General features: G+C 37.5%; 3 protein-coding genes across 4 annotated transcripts in view; 1 reads left to right on the forward strand and 2 right to left on the reverse strand.

Annotated features, from left to right (window-relative positions):
• Window position 1: 1 nt before the first annotated feature.
• Window positions 2–3142, reverse strand: LOC145232020 (uncharacterized). The gene is made up of 3 exons (XM_080096510.1): window positions 2380–3142; window positions 2285–2314; window positions 2–55 (listed from the first exon to the last, which is right to left on the reverse strand). Coding segments are annotated over exons 1-3 (726 nt in total). The 5' UTR covers window positions 3074–3142; the 3' UTR covers window positions 2–53.
• Window positions 3143–6889: 3747 nt separating this feature from the next.
• LOC145232021 (S-adenosylmethionine synthase-like) lies at window positions 6890–15891 on the forward strand. Of its 2 annotated transcripts, none has more exons than XM_080096512.1 (9): window positions 6890–7072; window positions 7452–7529; window positions 7665–7787; window positions 8005–8261; window positions 8512–8637; window positions 8834–8926; window positions 9533–9715; window positions 9790–9923; window positions 9991–10430. In XM_080096512.1, the coding sequence occupies exons 1-9, from the start codon at window positions 6976–6978 to the stop codon at window positions 10112–10114; spliced, it is 1215 nt and encodes a 404-aa protein (XP_079952638.1). In that variant the 5' UTR covers window positions 6890–6975; the 3' UTR covers window positions 10115–10430. The 2 variants fall into 2 exon arrangements, with proteins under 2 accessions (XP_079952638.1, XP_079952637.1); XM_080096511.1 differs by lacking the exons at window positions 9533–9715; window positions 9790–9923; window positions 9991–10430 and adding exons at window positions 11102–11284; window positions 12628–12761; window positions 14872–15891 and having other exon boundaries at window positions 6892–7072.
• Window positions 15892–20472: 4581 nt separating this feature from the next.
• The window catches only part of LOC145232200 (protein CMSS1-like), a 57459-nt gene continuing 56637 nt past the window's right edge, over window positions 20473–21294 (reverse strand). Inside the window, exons 7-8 of the mRNA XM_080096741.1 lie at window positions 21098–21186; window positions 20473–20691 (exon numbers count right to left, since the gene is read on the reverse strand). Coding sequence (XP_079952867.1) covers window positions 20608–20691; window positions 21098–21186 — 173 coding nt within the window. The 3' untranslated portion in view covers window positions 20473–20607. The remainder of the gene's footprint in view (window positions 20692–21097; window positions 21187–21294) is intronic.

Raw genomic sequence — 21294 nt, forward strand, 5'->3', positions numbered from 1 at the left:
CATTAGTTTATTCGCTATTGCAATCGAGGAGGTCCATCCAGTCTAAACGGAAATCCTGCAGAGAAAACAGATTTGTGTGAGATTTAAAAGATAACATATTGCTGCGTTACACGATTTGTGACAGTAGCATGACAATAAATAGTCTAGCGCAGGCCTGTCAAACTCGCGGCCAGCGAAGCCCCCCAATGCGGCCCACGAACAGTCAACCACAATTGTAGTATTTTGTCAGATTTTTATCTAATATAATAAATTTTTCTAACTGTTTAAAGTGAAACCTATTATTTAAACAGACGTTTACCAAAATTTAATTTATATGTACAAATTCATATGTTATAAATAAAAACGATAGTAATTAAACCGTTCCTCAAAGTTTCAGTCAAGGGTGTGCAACCTGCGACCGTACGTTCAAATTTAAATATATGTACTGGTGGCCGTGATGTAATTAAAACTCCTTTGCCAAAACTTTTGATTTTCAAACTGCCCGAAACAAATTTTGTGTTACTGAAAAGAGATCACCAGCTTAGCAGCCATATGCGTCAGACTTTTTGCAGCCTTTTGTGTGCAAACTATGCGAAAAAACAGGTACGAAAGCGTCACAATATAGATTATGACGTAATAAACAGTTAAAACTGATCTTCACATTCTGTAGCTCAAACTATGCATCAAGTTGAAAAATAATCTGGGCTTATGGGGCGTCAATAGATTGCATATGAATGATACAAACCTTTTTTCTACATCCGTAATTTTAAAACAAAAACCAGCAGATATATGGCGGCTGTTGGTGAAATAAGGATCTGCAATGCTTCCGTCAGAGCGAAAAGGTTGTTTAAGTGTATAAAACTAGATTAAAAATCACATGCGGCCCTCGGCATAATTTCCAAACTGCAATGTGACCCCCCCACCCCACGAGTTTGACACCCCTGGTCTAGCGTACTTTGACGCAAAAAAATCCGAGAGAAAATTGCCTACAGCAAACGTATTACTTATAATTTTTAATTTATCGCAGAATTGGACATTACTTAAATCATCGAGGCAAGGCCGGTTCCCGCCGCAAGGTTCACTTTGTACGGAAGCTCCAGTGCAGGTCTTACTCAGACCCGAACAAACCCGTGTCCTTGTTCGAAACCTTGGGCAAATGCTACTGCAAGACGACCAGCTTTTCCAAGACAACCAACTTCCATCTGCGCTCATTTAAAACCAAATGTTTTAATAAAAAGTTGGCACAAAAGCTTGGAGTTTGTCTGTTTGTGGTGAGTTCGGGTCTGAGTATACATGCCAGCCCTCTAATATAACACTTTATTGTTCTACGATTTGACGGGGTACCAGTCGCAGCTGTAAGTCAGGCAGTGTTTTTCGGGTCAGATTAAGGCTTAAGGTTTTCGTAAAAGCGAGCCAAATTTGGGAGAGTTCTACATATGCCACATTTGCATCGTAAATATTTTTCCTTTTTACAAATTTCATGTCTAATTTCAAGTTTTAAAAAGGTCTGGCCTTTAACTTGGGCCCACTTAGCCTTTAATTCTGTTACAACTATTACCTAGACAACACATTTTTATGGCTACTTTGTATGACGCACGTAACCTATCCGTGATATTAGCTGTAAAGATGACGTGTTTTTTAAATGTCATGTCAAAAGTGCAATTAAATCTTTAGCAACAACGTTGTTTTAATACTATAAGCAGGGTTGCCATACCGTCCTTATTTCTAAGATTTGTCCTTATTTTGAAAGGCTATGTCTTAGAAAAGTTTATTGTCCTTATTTCTAAGAATTGTCCTTATTTTTGAGTCCTTCTTTTGTGTTATTTTCAACAATTACCGGTAAAATTTCTGCTACAAATGAAAGTAAACCTAGACCTGAGCTGTTGTGAGATGCACGAAGTATTTTCCACGAACAAGAAGTGACTGAAACAGATTGTTTCTGCCCAAATATTGCATATGATATGCCACGGCACGTAAAAATGCAAAGATTTGTTCAAAAACGTTTGTTTTGTTTCGTATGAAAATTTAATTTTTCGGTTGTCCTTATTTTTGGTTTCAAGTCGATGGCAACCCTGACTATAAGGCTCGACGTGGAATATTTGCAACACCAACCACGTGGAGGCATTGCACCTTTAACGTTTTGTTTGCTTATATTCAAGCCAGACTAATAGACAGCAAACAAGTTGGTTAAAAAACTAAAGTGTTTTTGATAAACAAGTATCCAACAGTTCGAGTTGTAAGAATCAGTTCTGAGTTGGTCATGTGCCCTATTTTACAAATATCCAATGAAATTTGGGATACTTACACACTGTTTTCTCCAAACGATCCAGACGAGCTGCAAATTAAATGTACCATAATCAGTTTTCAGCAAGATTATTTGTAAGTAAAATGCAAACCTACATTTAATTGCCTTCAGCTGACTGGCATCCACAACTCCAGTAGCACCCTTGGATCCAGGCGGACCCTTGGGTCCAAGAGCGCCCTTAATGCCCCGGGGGCCCACAGGACCTTGCGAACCTTTTGCTCCACGAGATCCTGTGGCACCTTTGCTCCCAACGCCTCCCTGCGATCCACGTTGACCTTTCTGACCTTTTGTGCCTTGCGCACCAGAACCTCCAGTACTTCCGCGGCTGCCCTTGCTTCCAGCTTGACCTTTTGGTCCAATTGGTCCCTTTCCGCCTTGAGCTCCACGCGCACCTTTAGAACCTTGCGAACCTCTGGCTCCAGCCGCACCTTTGGTACCCACTGCATTTACCCCAGGGGGTCCAGTTGATCCAAGCTGGCCCTTTTCGCCTTTCTTGCCATCTGGTCCTTTTGGGCCTGCAGCACCAGTTTCCCCTTTAATTCCTTGGGCTCCGGGTTCACCTTTTGACCCCGACTCCCCTGCTGGGCCCATTTTTCCTGGAAGGCCCCTTTGTTTAGGTTCACCCTGGTGGCTTGGGTTAAAATTACGAATCATAAAACTGTCGACGTTTTTTGAGCCAACTGTGCAAGTAAGGAAATTGTCCGGTTCTTGACCTGAAGTTGATTGACAGAGATACAAAAGAAGAAAGGGCAAAGTGATCCAAAAGAGCCGCATCTTTTCAAAATCCATTGTTAAAACAGTTGCCAAGTTACCAACTACGTTAGCTATAGGTATCGGGGGGCAAAAACAATTAAATATCACAAATAATGAACCAACAAGAAAAGTTGAAAATACTAAAGCAATCTTTATTTTTTTACTTCGGCGCCGTAGGGCAAAGAAGGTAAAAAGTTGTCCACAAAAAGATCAAAATCGCAAAATAAAGGTCATGCAGCTTTACACCTTTTAAACAAAAAACTGTTCCTTTACATAAATCTTCCTGAACCAAAACGTGTGCTCAATATACAGACGATTTAAGTTACGGATAATCATAGTAAACTAAAACAAATAGAATGTGTCTGAATAAGACCTGAGGATGCCATTATATCGACGAAATCCATATTATTTATGTTGCATTGCAAAACGAAAAACACAGACCGAGTCTGTGGTACTAAAGGTTTGAGTTTGCTACCTTTTTAACTAATGGGTCTTGAACTGGTTGAGAGGTGTGAGACATTTATCGCGAACGCGCTACAAACATAATTAGACGTTCATTTAGCACAAGTTGTCTGTATACTTTGTTGTGCACCGAACACGCTTGCATTGAGTTAACAAGTAATTCTATTTCGCAAGTAATTCTTGGCCCATTGTTAGATTGCAGAAAATAACAAACTGATAATTAATGGAGTCTCTTCCTGGCACTAGTGCTAGAGCTGTATCAAAGTATTTTAGCGGGCCACTGTTTAATTAAAAATTTCAAACCTCTAATAACTATCTTTTCTCTGCAAAAGGCTTAACTCCATTTTTTCTCGTTCTACAACTTAGCAGATAAAGTACACAACTAAAACATATAAAAATTTTAAGCAAACCCAGCCGTATCAAACGCCTTTTCAACTACTTGCAACGTGAAAAGCCAAGTTAAACCGAAAAAGACCTAAAGGCGTATGATTCATAATTGGTGGCCTTCGGCAATTTTGCCAAGTTTTTACAGCTGTGTAAAACGTGGCGAAATATTTGTATCATAATTTATAAAAGCCAACTGCAAACAACGTTTGGAAGTTATTTAGCAAAAAATGAAATTTAAAATATTTCAACCAGCGGAGCAGCTAATAAGATTTTTTTTTTCGTTTTCTTGAACAGTTTTTTTTTCTGTTTGTGTTTAAACCTCGTGAATTACCCTTTTGACAAAACCCACGAGAGAATACATCTTTTTGGGGCCTTAAAACATGTTTTTACACAATTTTGTTAAACTTATTCGGATTGCTGTTATGCTGTGCTGTGTTAAAACATTGTCAAAAAATACAACAGAAACGAGGTTTGTGTATTCAATATACTTTGCTTGGTACAGGCAGTGCAGTCCATTTCCTAAGGCAAATCTTGCCAGTAGGTGTCTCGCAAGAGTAAAAATTTACCCAATTCCCTCATGGAAAGATTCCACTTCGTACATCTGCTACATCTTGCTTAGCAGGGTTTTAAAAGATCGCACATACAAAGAATCAATTGGTTTTAGATAAGAAACCGTGTGAATTGCTTATCTTGCATTGGGCAATACGGTTTTGTTTTATTTAGTTTTCCGTTCCTTAAACAAGACATTAACTTGATTTGTATTTGTGTCTGCTTTGAAAAATATTCAGTCAAGTTGGTGAAACAAGACATAGTGACATAATTAAACTAAAACAATCACCAAGTCGGAAATAGCTGCGCAACGTTGAAACGTTATGGAGCGCAAAACAGTAAAGGTCACAAGAGAGTGAAATGGTACAATTACCATACGTGTTATAAACAGCAGTTGATGGTATGTATTTTTCTTTTTTCATACGTTGTCAACCCAGCAAGCAAAATAAAAACGTTTAACTCCTTAATAAACATGTTTTGAAAAAATACCACGGTTTTGCCGCATCAGAAAAACGACCAAACGGAAAAAACGAGCATTTTACGACCCACTAGCAATTAACCTGAACGAGTAAAAACCTCATGACGAATCGCATATAATTATGTTGTTTTTAACAGAACAATTAAGTACATTCGGAAAATTCCTTTTTGCTGTGAAACATTTCATCATAAAACGAAGCATGACATGATGAAAAATTTCGCAAAATCGAATTAAGAATTCGTTTTGATAAAATCTAAAGATTAAAGTTCTCTCGATTTGCTTTAGTAAGTTTGCGAAAGAATAGATCTATTCGAGTGCATATAACCGTGATAAACTTGTTTTACGCGACTGATCACACCGTACGAAAAAGCAACAAGCTTGCAGTAAGTTACAAGCAGTTATAAGTGCTGTTTACACCATTATTAAGGCCTTAAGGCATAGCATGTATAAATGGCTGTGAAATTATTTATATTTATATTATTTATATTCAGCGTTTTTTTATGGCAGTCATGCGAGTTTGTGCAGTTATATTATCTAGCGAGCAGCAAGACGGTAGCCTATTTATCGACATCAGCAGACGTTTTGCAAGCGTAAATTCCTTCATCACTAAACTGAAAGCATTTGTAAGGGTTAATATGCAAAATGCATGGCTGTACAAACGAATTGCCTTAGTTCGTTTTTTTTCTTGGCTTACAGCACAAGAGAAAGGAAACTGATAAGTTTTACATACATCCGTTGTAACGGTTCAGGAAATGGTTTTCCTATTCTGCAATATGCTAGGGAATGTCTTTTAAGCGTAAGTTTTGCGTAACAGTATGGCATGTGAGGCAGTTTTGCAACAAAGTGGTAAGGTTTTGCATCTTAGCAGCTTATAGGTGTTGATTAAGGTACCTTTCAACAATAATTAATATTCATTGTGTCAACGGCCCATAAAGAAAATATGGAAATTGTAAATTTGACGTACTTTAGAAATAATTATTTTGCTAGCATAGAATGGCTAAAAAAAATTTAAGCATATTTTCATTAACCGTCCTTGCAATGCAAATGCATGTGCTGCTTAAAATTGCGCTGCAGGATTTCTGAAAGCAGCCAGCAACGCCTACTTTCAGAGAACCCCTATCGCGTCTGAGAATTGTAGTACTTGGAAAACTGTTCAGGCCAATTTACTGCAAATAATTCAAAAAAATTTCACATATTTACCAAAAAACATTGTCAGGGGTACAAACTGGTAAAAAACACAATCAGATTGTAAAAATTTGATGTGCATTTCTGATATTAATCACTGCTGGAAAAAGAGAGAATCAATCGCGCCAAAATCAGTTTATCCAATGCTGTGTGGCTTTGATTATTTCTTAAATCAAATAAAACTAAAGGAAAATTCGCAAAATGTAAGATCTGGTTGAAAAATGATCACACCAAGGGACATACTAAGTGAAATAATACGCCTTAACGCGAAAGAAAAGGCAAAACTGAGGGAGGAAATCTGCCCTTTTTCTTTCCTGAAATGCCACGGTCCAGCAGTTCGTTGCGACTATATAAGCAGGCGAGTCCATGCTTCGGCCCTCTCAGTTACTGCTCGCAAGCAAGCATGGTTGTGCGAGGCTGTTTACGGCTTTTTTGGCAAAAGTTTAGGTGTTTTATGTTGTGGAAATGGTTAAAAATGATCAATAATTCAGTATTAGTGTTAGTTGGACGATTTTTATTTTGCTAAATATGATTTTTGGGCGTGTCAAAAGAAAAGGTGACTTGGGTATTTTTTTGTGCTGAGTCACTAAGGTAACCATGTGCTTCTGCGCGGGAAAGTGTGAAACAGCTGATTGTTATTTAAATGCAACTTGTGAATCTTTTAAACTTACAAATATAGGTTTAAACTATCCAAAACTTTGTCCGTTATGTCCAGCAATGTTTAGATTATTGTTTATCGATTTACTATTTAGTACAAAACTACTAGTGTCTTTTAAATAATACTTTACTTGGACAACATAATAAGGCTTTTTTTTTGTTCAGCTATCTTAGGGTGTTTTTATTTATTTCGGTGAATTTTATTCATACACATTCCCAAATGGAGGTCAATGGTATCAACGGAAATGGCATCAATGGTCACCATGCTGATGAAACATTTCTTTTTACATCTGAGTCTGTCGGTGAAGGCCATCCAGGTATGATAAGCAAAATACAAACTAATGGCATTGCTAGAATATATATCTAGGTTTATTTGTAGCTGTAATTGTGTTTAAACCAAGACAAAGATATGCTCAAAATACTGAAGTATCTAAAAAATGCACAACATTTTTGATAAGTGGTGAAAAGTATCAGTTTTATTTAAATAATTAAAAAATCTAGGACATACTTATGCAATGTAACAAATGCTCAAGTAATGAAAAAAGTCGCTTTGAAAAGTGGTAAAAACTACACTTTCTATGGTTAACCTCCTGATATTAATTTTATTTTTTCTTTCTTGTGTTTTGTTTTGACTTATAAAGTCTTAACTACTGCAGCGGATAACAATGGTTAATTAATTTTTTTTTTCATTTTTAGATAAACTTTGTGACCAGATCAGTGATGCAATCCTTGACGCTCATCTTGCGATCGATCCAGATGCAAAAGTTGCATGTGGTCAGTTTCATTATTCAACAGACTGAATGTTTCTTAGTCTTCCTATTGGATTTAAATACAGAAATTTCAAATTTTAACCATACATGTTCTTAGTAAATTTGCTGCAATCGATCTAAACTCAAAATACATGTTTAGAAACATTTGCAAAAACTGGGATGATTTTGGTCGGTGGTGAGATTACTTCCAAAGCTGTCATTGACTACCAGAAAGTTATTCGGGACACAGTGAAGCACATCGGTTACGACGACTCCAGCAAGGGTATGTTAAAAGTAGTACTCTGATATCTAAACAACAATTTCAGTAATGGATTAAAACCATCAACAGCAAGGCTTAAACTGATGATCGATGTGTGTCTTTTTTAACTGTAAAACAGTAAAACCAATATACTTTTATAGTATCCTTGGTTAGAATACAACTATTTTATTGTTTATAGTGTTGCAATATTTTTTTGCCAATTTAATTTCATGTTTTTTAGGTTTTGATGGCAAAACATGCAATGTTTTAATCGCCATCGAGCAGCAGTGTATTGAAATTGCTGATGCTGTCCACATTGGCAAGAAAGAAGAAGACATTGGTGCTGGAGATCAGGGCTTGATGTTTGGGTACGCTACAGATGAAACAGAGGAATGCATGCCAATGACAATCATGCTAGCACATCGCCTTAACGCCCAACTGTCCAAGCTCCGAAGAGATGGAACTCTTGGATGGCTTAGGCCAGACTCCAAAACCCAAGTACTTACATTCATTTCTTATGATACACTATTGATTAGAAAAATATAGTTAGCAAAACAAAACCGACCTTTTAAGATCATTAAAAAACCAATACAGTAAACCTTGGTTAAACTGGATTCAGTAAATCCAGATCTTCACCTAATCCGGTCAATTTGGGTCCAATGTGGTCTGCATTAACTGAAGTTAACTGTTTAGAATGTGACAACTAACAAATATCATAAAAAAATATTAAAAATATGTTTGGCTCTAGGTCACAATTGAGCACCGCCTTCAAGATGGAGCAGTTATCCCCCTCCGCGTACACACAATTGTAATCTCAACACAGCATGATGAAAGTGTAAATGTCAAAACATTGCGCAAAGAGATTTTGGAAAAGGTTTGTGTGTTGTTAATTTTTTTGTTGAGCAATGTATGGCAAAAAATTCTGTAAAAACGTGTTCACATAAAATGCAATGTCTATGTGTAATGTAAAAAAGGCGAAAAGGCGAAATAGAGTCAAAAAAAACTTTTACGCTTTTTGACCTAGAAAATGTTTTGAATTTAATAATAAAGATATACTATGTTCCTTTTAGGTGATCTATGCAGTTGTCCCTAACGAATACCTTGACGAAAACACCATTTACCACATTCAGCCTTCTGGACTATTTTTGATTGGAGGCCCAATGGTAAGTACTTGTGAGCAAAAACTGCTGTGGCTCATCTGTTGTTTTGAGCATTTTCTGTTTTCATCCCACTTCATTGCATGACATTTAACCCACTTTTGTGGTTATTTTCATTTTGCTAACTCTTTTACGGCTCTGTTTGCATGACCGTCTGAGCGTTGTAAAGAAGTTATAAGAAGTCATGTCAAGACCCATTTAAATTCTGCACAATACCTTTAGCCTACTAGTGCCAATATTTGCGAAGTAAAACCAATAAAAAGTCCTGGGAATTTCTGCATGAGCAAACAGTTGTTGGCACGCTCACACACGATCTAGCACTTTTCAAGTTTCCCTTACTTGGCACTTTTCGTAGAGGGAATACAATTCATCCTTTGTCAAACTTCTTTAAATGCTAATTTGCTCGTCTATTTCTGTTTGACTTTATTGCAGCAACGCCCCTTTAGTTGTTGACCGAGGGGTTTATTATCATCTTTGTTTTGAACTTGTCAAGCAAAAGTCAACTTTTGCTCCACAAGAAACCTTTTGTTGAGTGAAGCAACAGTATTGGGCTTGTCTGGAAACGATTTTGCTGACTCCGCGATTGTGTTGTCATAAAACTTGATTATTCAGGGAGACGCGGGCCTTACTGGTCGCAAGATCATTGTTGACACTTACGGCGGCTGGGGCGCACACGGAGGCGGGGCTTTTTCGGGCAAAGATCCCTCCAAAGTCGATCGCTCAGCCGCCTATGCAGCACGCTGGGTAGCAAAATCTCTTGTGAAGGCTGGACTTTGCAAACGTGTCTTAGTGCAGGTGATTGTTAATGAAATGCCCTCACTCTTTTTCTATACTACCACCTTCAAAACGAGTTCGTTTTTGCGCTGTAGGTGGCGTACGCGATAGGAATAGCAGAGCCTATGGCGGTGTACGTTCACAGTTATGGCACAAGTAAATACAGCAACAACCAACTCCATGACATCGTGTGCCATAACTTTGACTTGCGTCCCGGAATTATCATTAGGTAAACTTGTAGTTGTCTATTAGCGACGAGGACTGCTTTGCCAACCTTTTTACTTTGGTTCTTGCAGGAATCTTAAACTGAAAACTCCGATATACCAGAGCACTTGTGCATGCGGGCATTTTGGCAGAGAAGGCTTTACCTGGGAGAAAATCAAACCTATATTGATTCCGGAAAAGCTTAAGGATTACTAACAATATTTGATTTTAAACACCTGCAGTTTTTATCTTACTTTTAAAAGCTCACTTCGCAAACTTTAGACTGCCGATTTCTTCACTTTTCGTATCTTTTTATGCACATCACCGCCACATGCTGTACAGATAATTTGAAAAAATGTCCGAAAAACGGTTTCGCTTCTAATTGGAAGTTTTTGGTGATGGGAATTTAAGGGTTGTTGTTTTTATTGTAGTACATGCCTCAGCAAACGAAGCGTTAGTTTTGAGTACATTTAGACTTGTTAATTCATTCAGTAGTATGGTGTTGATGTCGAAAATAAAAGGTTCTAATACACATCGAGTGATACCTTTTGGCAAACATGTTTGACCTCTTTGATGAGTTCACTTTGACGAAACGCACACAGAACTTTTTCCATCTGTTACTCTCTCAACTTTGGCGCCAGGTAATGTCTCGTTGTCGGATTTTGGGCAAAACGGTGGGTTAACCAATTAACACTCGGTGATGCGAATGGCCTAGCTTCTCACGCAGAATTGTTTGTCTTTTGCATGTGGCTTGTTTTTTTTAGCTTCTGCATGTTTAATTTTTGTTTTCTCTTCTTCGCTGTGGGTTTGGTGAGACCAATTTGCTTAAGTTATAATGGGCGTTTTAGAAGCAAAAGAATTTCAATTTTAACTGAAACTTTTCGTAGTATTTTATGCCAACATTTTCCAATCATGCAAACCATTCGCTTTTGACATTTACTTTAATCTCTATTATCTTTTTATCCAATGAAAACTTTCTTTTCAGAAATCAAAAAGAATTGAGTTATTACTCTAATTTAGACTTATAATTTTACAAAAATAAAAAAAAACTAGTAAACAAAATCTAATAATGGCAAGAAAATTGTTTGCTGTTGTATAGCATCCACCAATTTAAGGCCAAATTTCGAATGTAATTTTCACCCAAAACAACTTCTGCTACACACAGACTTGCACAACTTTCTAACCAATGTGTTATTGCAACAGGGTGATGCTGGACTCACTGGACGCAAAATCATCGTCGACACTTACGGTGGCTGGGGTGCCCACGGTGGTGGAGCTTTTTCAGGGAAAGATTTCTCCAAAGTTGACCGTTCGGCCGCATATGCTGCACGATGGGTCGCCAAATCCCTAGTGAAGGCTGGGCTGTGTCGTCGTGTCCTTGTTCAGGTAAGAACACCTTGAGTAAGCTACAGGCAGTGCACGTTGTTTTTGACATGTAAGTCCCCATCAGTGCAACTGGTGACAAGACATAGGCCGCATTGGCTAGTGTAGTCATCTAACGGCTCTACAATTGTTGGGTGGGGCAGGCTGAGAGCTCACCTATGATAAGGACGCTCCATTTTTGTATATGTTTATGTTGGACTGGGTCAAAGTTTTTTAAGCCATTTGAGTCCCCTGTTACTTATCCAACTGAATGCTTGTATGTTAGGAGATTTTTTTCTTACTTATTGCGCTAGTTAGTGCCAACGAAATCAACCTCTTTGTCAATTGTCAACTTAACGTATGATGCAATTGATTTAAGGCTATTAAAACAGGAACCAACTAAAGGTTAGCAAACCATTCGCTTTTATTACACATTAAAGCTCCTTATGACAAGCACAAGCAATAAAAACCCGATTGTAATTTATGATTAAGTTTCTGCAACTCATGGCTTTGCAAACAAACCGCAGTTCGCTTTTCGCCTACATTTGGCATTACACAACCTTTGCACACACAGTTCCAATTTAAGCAGCTCCCCAGGTCTCGGAACACACAAAAACCAGTTTACGAGACTCGCAGACTCCAAGCGTGGGACTCTACAAATTTGCTTTCGGTATTTGACTGCAGCCACACGCGGCCTGCATCAGTGCAAACCCCTTATCGTTGATTGACAGGCGCAAAATAAGCAAAAACCTTAATTGAAGTCCTGTTTATCGTCCCCACGTATGTAGGTGTGCAGGGGGCTTGACGTCAAATTGCCTGATGTGAAAAATGCGACCTGTTGCTAGTCTGCCTTCTGTTGTAGTGTTTGTGCACATGCTGCAACGTGCAACGTGGCTAAACTCGTAGTTTTAAATCATCTTGAAACTCTAATTTTGAGTGTTAACACGTAGCTTTTAAATGTAGGGCCACTGCTTTCAAACACACAACTTATGGTACTTGGCTTGTTGATTAGGCTTTACTATTTACCCTGGTGTGTTTACACAAGACATAAAACTCCATGAAATGTAGCGCAGTTGCATTTTTTTGACAAAACGAAATTCGTGGTGTTTGGTTTTTATGCTTAAATCGCTTTAAAATCATCTTGAACACTTACAGGTGTCTAGTTTTGGGTGGTGAAAAAGTAGGGACACTACATTTCAACAAAAACAACTTTGTGGTACTTAACCTATTTTGGCCAATTCAACCTAGTATTTTCATGTGTCGACCAGTCTTTTTGACATGACCATCTTTAGTGTCTTTAAATTTTATGCTGTTGCTAGCATAAAGGGATATGGTAGAAAAACGCTTCTAACATGTTTTTCTTGCAGGTTTCATACGCCATTGGCATTTCTGAGCCCTTGTCCGTATATGTAAGCTCATACGGGACTTCTAAACTCAGTGACAAAGATCTTCTCACAATTATCCATGATAACTTCGATCTTCGACCAGGAATTATTGTCAAGTAAGCAATACTTTTAAAAAATATCGACCAAATTGCTTTTCAGAGCTTAGTATAAAACTATGTTCGATGATAAGTAAATTGTATCAGGTGTACATGCACTGATGATGACAACAGTGATTGTTGAAACATCTGCGTAATGTATTGTAGACACACAAGTTCTTTGGCAGTAATGTTTATGATTAAATTACCCTTCAGGTCCGTGTATAGTGTTCCCAAATTGTATCTTTTAATTGAAAGCTACATGCTTTTGACTATTGCATGCTAAAACCACGCAATGTTGCGACTTTTTAAAGCAAAATTTGACAAAAAAAGAAAAAAATAGGACGATTTTTTAGTGCATCAATCAAGTAAAATTCCCATTATTAATAAATTGATAATATCTGTTCTCGCTAAGCTGTGACGCAAATCCACGCTTGAAACACATCTTTTTACTCATAGTGTTACGGTATAAGCAGCAATCATGCCATGTGCAATCAAAACACGACTTGTTATGAATCCATGCAGTTGTTTGCATTGCTCTGGCAGTCGATACTCGATGGTGTTTTAATCGACCTACTTTATGCCATCAGTGCCTTTGTTAGTAATATGTACAATGGCACAATACCTATTCCTAAACATGTACAACTCCTTGTGTAGTGCTTAATAGGGGGAAATTTTGCTTATAGTGGTTGAACATGTAAATAATATGTTCTCATTTTACGTGGGAAAGTATCGGATAACGGCCTTGCGCACGTGACAATGATTTTGTTTTCCGTTATCGTGTGCCCATAAAAAAGGCTAACTTAAACTTGACAACCTTAAATGCTTAACTTTGTTCGTTTTTATTCTTTGTCTGATTGACACGGGGGAATAAATTGATTTCGGAAAAACCAATTTAATTATTATGAGTTGCGCAGACAATAATAAACCGCCAATCACAATGTTCCATATTCATAACATGCAATAGCTATTTTAATATAGGGGGAATTTATGCTTTTTACGCCCCTACATCTCCGAATAAACTGTAACAGTGTCCTAGTTATAGTTCACATTAAATGAGACAAAATGATATTTTCACCTCTAAACAAAGGGCCCAAAAATATGTGATAATATATGCATGAATATGCAGAACATTTAAAACGGCGTTTATTGTTGTATGTTATTAACTTGTCTTTTATGTCGTCACAAAGCAGCACGTTCGTTCCGGTTATGTCGCGTTACATTATCACGAAGTTGTCAAATCATCGACCAGTAAATCCAGTACGGATAAATGACAAAAATGTCTGTGTTATCCAACTTAGTTTTTCGTTTCACCAACCTCGTGCAGTTGACCCTTTTAACTATTTAGGCTGGTTTGCACATCACTTTTACACAGCAAACAGTGAAAATTCAAATAATCTATATGTAGTACATACAAGGTAGGCTACCACCTGTAAACTATTTCCCACAGCATTTTACAAACCAAACAGGTCGCAAACTTTGTAAAACGCAAAACGTTGTGTACACGACCAAAGTTTCAAATTGGATGAGACTATAGTCTTTATTCTCATACATTATTGCAAACAGCTGTTTTAAAAGTTACTTGAATGCATTTTTGGTTGTCTTGAAGAACTATAATTTGTGTGTTTGTTGAATCACTGTTTGCGAGAAGTTGCTGTTTGTTGTCATTTGCTGTTAAGCCAGGCTGCTTGTTGACGCACACGCAATATTGCTAAATATAAACAAAACAAGCTTTGAAACAATGTAGAAAATTCCAATCAAGCGCACATTTCAAATAGCCATGGCTAATTGTTCAGCCTAAAGCAGGGGTGGGCAACCTTTGTCATTGTGGGGCCAAATACAATTCCGATGATTAGATCACGGGCCCCACCTTCATATAAACTAAGGTGCAGCAATGCAGCATGTTGTCAGGTCGCAGAAAAATAGCACCCAGCGCACCAATCGGCTCAAAAAAAATAATAATTGGTCTCGTTTGTCAGTACATTTGAAATCCAAGTGTCTCTGCGGGCCGCACAACAATTGGCCGCAAGTTGTCCACCTCTGGCCTGAAGCCTTTGTTCTGAAAGACTTTTATGTTATTTGAATGCTTTTGGAAATACCCACAATTTATTCGTTCATACATTTTGTGCAGGGATTTGGACCTTCGTAAACCAGTCTACAAGAAAACCGCCTGTTACGGCCACTTCGGACGAGATACCTTTACTTGGGAAAAACCAAAAGACCTCGAAATTCGACCAAAAATTCAAGCTCTCCTTGAGAAAACCGAATCGCCAGTTTACAAACGCGTTAAGTACGGAAGCCATTGACTCGAACTGCAATACAACATTTAGCTGCCGTGTTTTAAGTCCTGTTGTCCATTACGCATTGTTTTGTCCCCCTTTTTCTCATTTTCACGGTGCAGACATGTTTCAATTTGAATTGTGTTTTATTCATTTCAGCGGATATTCCATTTTACTTTAAACCCGACCGCAAATGGCACGGTGAAAGTACTCACACAGAAGAATTGTTTGCTTGCTTGCGACGTCGGATTTTATCAATTGTTTGTGCCTTTTAAATGTGTTTTTACCGTTTTCCACTGCGTCGGAAACTCGGGCGTTTCAAATAAAGTGTTTATGGGTTGTACCATAACACAACACGTGTGTAAAGACCAGTGTAAGATCCAAACTTCGCAATGCCCCTCGTCACGTGTGTACTGTGACGTCATAAAGTACATTGTCCCTCTGCAAAAATAAACCCCATTTCAAACCCACTTACATCTAATATCGTATGTAATGACTTTTTCGTAACTGACGTGTCATTATGATGTAATATATACGCTAAACGTATCGCAAGAGCTTAACACAATTTTCTGTGTCTTGCAAAGCTTGTAAATCCATGTCCTATTTAATAAATGCAAATCGCCTCGGTGTAACAAAACTAAAAAAACTGAAAGCCTCATTTCGTTGTTTTTACTGAGCCGTTTTCGAAAACACAAAATTGGTGGCTTTCAACTTTTCAACATTTTCCCCAAAATGTTAACGAACCCTTACAGTCTTTGTTGCAATTGTTCCCCATTGTGGCGTCACAAACATTACCCGCTTTTTTGTTTCACGCTTCATTTACGCACGTTTGTGTTTAAATAGTCGAGTTAAATAAAGTTTTAAACAACGCACTGTTGACTGTCTTGCTATCAGTCGTAAGAGGTGTGACATAAAAACGCTGAATTGTGGGTAAAAAATGCTGACGCTAAGTGCTATTAAACTGGGGTGAGGGTTTATAACAATGTAAAAAACCATGTGCCTGTGTAAAAGGGATTCAGCAATATTCTGACATCAGCAAACATGGCTTTACATCAATTGCATCATACGTTGTCAATGACACTTAAATATAGATCGTGTAGTTGTTGTAACGAGGTTAATTTTTTTGGCACTAACTAGGGCTATGAGTGAATGGAAATAAATCAACTTCTACATACAAGCAATGGTGGGATTCAGCCGGTTTGCACCGGTTCTGTAGAACCGTCTCACGAAATTTTATGAGATCAGCGAACCGGTTAGCATTACAGGTTACTGTCAATGGACTTTTGGTAACAGAACCGGCTGAAAAATATAACTCTTCGACTGGCAAAAAAAATTGAATCCAACCACTGCATACAAGCATTAAGTTTGACTAGTAACAGGGGACTTTAATGGCATGAAAAACTTTGTTCCAGTACCACATAAACATGTGTAAAAAAGAAGTGTCCTTAAATAAACGCATTACATGATAGGTACGGTTTTCAGCCTGCCTTTCACAACAATGGCCTTTGTATTGTCACAACTGCACTGGTCAAACCTTACCCCAATTTAAACAGCACCAACCATGAAGAGACTGTGGAAGATTAGAAAGCTTCAAAAGTTTACAAAATTAACTAGGAAATTGCAAGTACAAATGACCATGTCATGATGATAATGACACCACACGACACAATTCACGTTTTTTCAGGAAACGCTACATCACTCATTGCTTAGTCAGCATTACATTGCAGGTTTCTGCACACGCCGAGACCACGGTGTTTGCTAAAGCTTAAGATCTGAAAAACGTTTAATAATTTGACCTTTTAAGTTCGCAGCTTTTCGACCTACCAACAGTGTAGTATTAGCAAAGCAAATTGCGCTGGTATATTCCAGTTCAAACCGGTTAGTTCCAGTTCAAACCGAACCCGTTCTTTTTTTGTTTATTGAGGCAAGATCTAGATCAGCACTTTTAAGTCTGTATGTAGGTCGCGTAACCCATTATTTGCGCAGTAACCAGAAACTGCCTCAATAGAGAAACGTTTACATGCCCTTTCCTGCCACCTAACGTACACACCATTTAACATTTTTGTGTCACAAATATTCTGCCAATTTGACTCTGTTTGCCAAAAGCGCTACACTTACAACACGGAATATTCGTGGCCCAAAAATGGTAAACGATCGTACGTTAGGTGATTTGTTATCAGTTTCTCAGATCTAAGCTTGAGCAAACTCGCTTTTGTTAGCCAATTTGACTCTGTTTGGGCAGGAACTTGGCCGAATGGTCCGGCGCGCCTGCCCACATACAGACATAAACAACTTTGACCGGGATTCGTCCCCGGGAGTGTCCTGGGTTCGAACCCCGTGAAAAAAATGTTTGACATCCAGTTGCAAATTTATTGAGGCCAATGGTTGAAGTACCAGTTCTGTGTCTATTTGTTTTTGAAAGCAGTTAATTTAGAGTAAAATTTGGGTAGTTCCGGGCTTTTTAATTTACTTCATAGCTTCTGTTGCGCTTTTTGGGCTAGTTCTAACAAGTACAAATTCGACTTGATAAAACTAGATCAAATTTTGAACTTATTTCGCACTAAGCGACCTTTTGGTTGCCGTTAAAAGTTGACGCAGCAATTCCTTGTGTAAAACTTGTTTGGTAAAATATGTTATCGAATTTGCGGTCTAAGCAGAAATGTAATGTCCAACACGAAATACAACGTTTATGGACATCGTGTTCTTGCTTTGCTATGTGTAAACCTAAAAAAACTTGCAATCGCGGCATTTTAGTTTAAATGTGAAAAAGAATTGGCGGTAGAGAAAACTCATGGACTAGAAACAATGCAAAAACAGACAGAAAACTATGTTGGTATGAGCCAGATACTTGTACATAGCTATGTTACAAACTAAGCAAATAAAAAAATGAAGACTTGGCGAGTTGACAAGCAAGGTGTAGCCTACTGGCAATTGACACCTTAGCAAATAGCATGGCTTTTATTTATCTTCTAGGTTTACGGTGGCACTTGTACAACGGAATGTAAAAAAGGTCCCAAACAGTTGTTTAGCTGTTCATGGGAACACGAAACTTAAGCTATACGTTCTTTATGCGCAAAAACCTGCACACTCCAGTATAGACTGTGAGAGCAGCTTTTTCAGTATAGACTATGTGGGCATGTAATTTGCAATATTAAACATCCAAAATATGCCCCGGAATATTAAAAAATGGTGCTGTACAGATGTTTTTGATACAAAATTGCATGCACATTAGCCCCATAACAGTGACAAACACTTCATCCACAGGATTTCAGCAAAAATAATCTCGGGAAAGGGTTATATAAAAGGCTTAAAACCCGGGATACAAACCTAAGACTGAGTGCGTTATGTGAAGCTGTCAAGCTGTCTGTCGTGTTGCAATAAAGTCAAGTTTCAAACTAAAAAGACAGACGGACTCTCAATGGGTATACATAACATGCTGATAGACAAAAACTTTTGTCAGAATGGCAATTGACATCTTCCTTAAGCTGCTGAGTTTTTAACTTACACCAGTGAATCACTACATCCATCAGCACTTTTTCGGCAGAATCTTACAAAGGTTACTGAAAACGACTTTTCCCAACACAAATGTGGATGAAGTTGACAGAAAAGCTGCATCACTTGGATCAAACAATACTTAGATATTCTCACTCATTTTGAGTTAAAAAGCAATCTGCCTTTTACAATGAGTGATGTCTGACACAATTTGCAACCACTCTGCTTTGTACAGAACAAACTTACATAATATTTACTCAAAGAAATCTGTAAAATTGCAAAAATGAAACTTTTGAAACAGAAAGTTCTCTGTTGTTGAATTATATAAATGTGTATTTTATGTTGTAGACTTTGTTAATCAAAACTTTGTACATGAAATAATTATCTTTACCTGTAAAATCCTACCATAACTCATATCTCTCATTGCAAAATTCATTTTGTCGGATCATTTTTCCCAAAAATTTGAAATCAGATGTTTTGTTTATGTCACCAATTGCAAAATGTTGATTGGTTACTTTTAAGAGAGTAAACATTTTATTATTGTAAGTTTAACCCAATCAAAACATTATACTTACTGCTGAAAAACATCATTATATAAGTTGTACTGGATGCTTGTCTCTTTTGTGTCAATAGCAGTGCATAAATATCAATAGTGAAATATGTCTTCTTTCACTGTCAAATGTCAAATCCAACAAACTTGCAAAATCGCTGGTGGAACATCAAAATTCTTTCCACGTCAAAAATGCCCAAGGCAAAAACAGTTGATTAGTCCAAACAATCGTGCTGCGTGGCTTGATTCTGGAGAATTTAAGAAATATCTTCTCTACAACATACAGCCAACAAAGACAGGTTTGTTTTACCAACAAACACATGTTATTGTACATTGTGACTGCACAATGCTTTTTTTTCTTTTTACCAATTACCACATACTTTACCAATTACCACATACTTGAATCTAGTATACTAAGTGGCAAAGGAAATCAATTATAAAAGAGAATCTGTGAAAGTTTGCGCTGTGGCATACGGATTGAAGTCTAAAAACTTAGATTCATTAAACTTTTTCCATTCCAAGCTGCTAGAATGTTCGGCGAGGCACCAAACTCGACTGGTCTTATTGTTACCACGATTCATGCATATATTTGCAGTTTTTTTTCTACTATTAAGGGATGACATATATATGTGAATGTGAGCATTTCTCATTTTACGACTAAATGATCACACTCCAAAACTGAACGTGGGGAATGTTGCTCTGCGATCTTATCATAAACAAGTTTGTTAGGAATTGCGGAAGTTGTAAACTGGGTTTCAGTCAGTGATAAAAAGAAATTGAGAATAGTTTCATAAATGGGACGATTCGGAATTTGTTAATATCGTCCCGATATTTCAAACTACACATAACCAAGGCGATAAAATAAAGGGTGCGTAACATCGAAAATGTGAAATAGCAGATACTTTAAAACCACAAAAAATCTTAGCTTTTTTATTACAACTTTTAACGTGACTTTGTCAGTAGTCTATTGACACTAATAAGTCACGGTAAAATGACATCGCTTATAAGCTGCCTTCAAATACATCAGGCTAGAAAACTAACAACAAATTGCTCTCTTTTGCCACCTACCGACTAAAAAATACTGAGCCGTATGCAGTGGTGAGATTCATCCAGCAGTTCTACAGAACCGTCTCACGAAATTTTATGAGATCAGCGAAACGGTTAGCATTACTGGTTACTGTTAATGGACTTTTTGTAACAGAACCGGCTGAAAAATATTACTTTTGTGATAGAATCAGTTGACAAAAAATGTGAATCCCACCACTGGCCGTATGTTAGGTCCGATAAAATATAACAGAAAACAACATTTCTGACATGTTTTAATTTATTATTTCCTTAAACGAAATAAAGCATTCAAAATTTGAATGTGGCGACATTTGAAAGCAGCTGAAAGTCGTCCAAAGCCGAAAAATAACTGAAACCCCCGTTTATTATCATGCAGCAAAAACAAAAAGAAACAATTCACTTTTGTGTTTGCAAAATCGTTGAAATTCCCGAAAATCTCTTGCATTGGTGGAAACAATATCGTGAGAATTGGCATTCAGCTTCAAAACAAACCGATTTGAACTTTGTGTGTTTTGCATGCTGGTATCACGTGATCTCTTAATAAATCCATCAACGATTTTCGAACCTGAAGTAAAAGAAAATAATTGGGCAATAGGCAAACACTTGTGATCAGCTTTTCACAAAGCATGTTAGAACGCAGAGCAGGTGAGTAAATCTTATTTCAAAACAGTAAAATCGTAGAAGTGCATTTATTCAAAATCTTCAGCAATGTTTTTGCTTCACAACTTGTGTTTAAGATTTCAAAGACCACCAGGAATAAAAATTAGCACATTATGTTTAATCAGCTACACTAGCCAATACGGCCTTTGTTCTGTCACCAGATGCACTGATGAGATCTTATTAGTCGAAACAGTGTGCACTGTCTAAAGCTTACTTCTATTTAATCTCATATTGGTAAAACGAAATTTCACATACAGTTAAATGATTTTTATCCAGTCTCGTAATTCAATTACAATCTAAGAATACATTACCTCAGGAATATTAACGATCGATTTTCGTTTTACGTCTTGCCAATTCATATCCACGATAAAAGCCTTGGTATGTTCGAGAGAAAGGGCATCTAGTAAAAAGAAATAATCACATCAAGGTTTGATTCGGTTAAAAAGCTAACAACGAATATCAGAAGCAATCTGATGAATATGGACCACGTTTTGTGTTGCGAAGACAG

Source organism: Phallusia mammillata, chromosome 6, assembly GCF_965637545.1.
Source record: "Phallusia mammillata chromosome 6, kaPhaMamm4.hap1.1, whole genome shotgun sequence".
NCBI classification, from domain to species: domain Eukaryota; kingdom Metazoa; phylum Chordata; class Ascidiacea; order Phlebobranchia; family Ascidiidae; genus Phallusia; species Phallusia mammillata.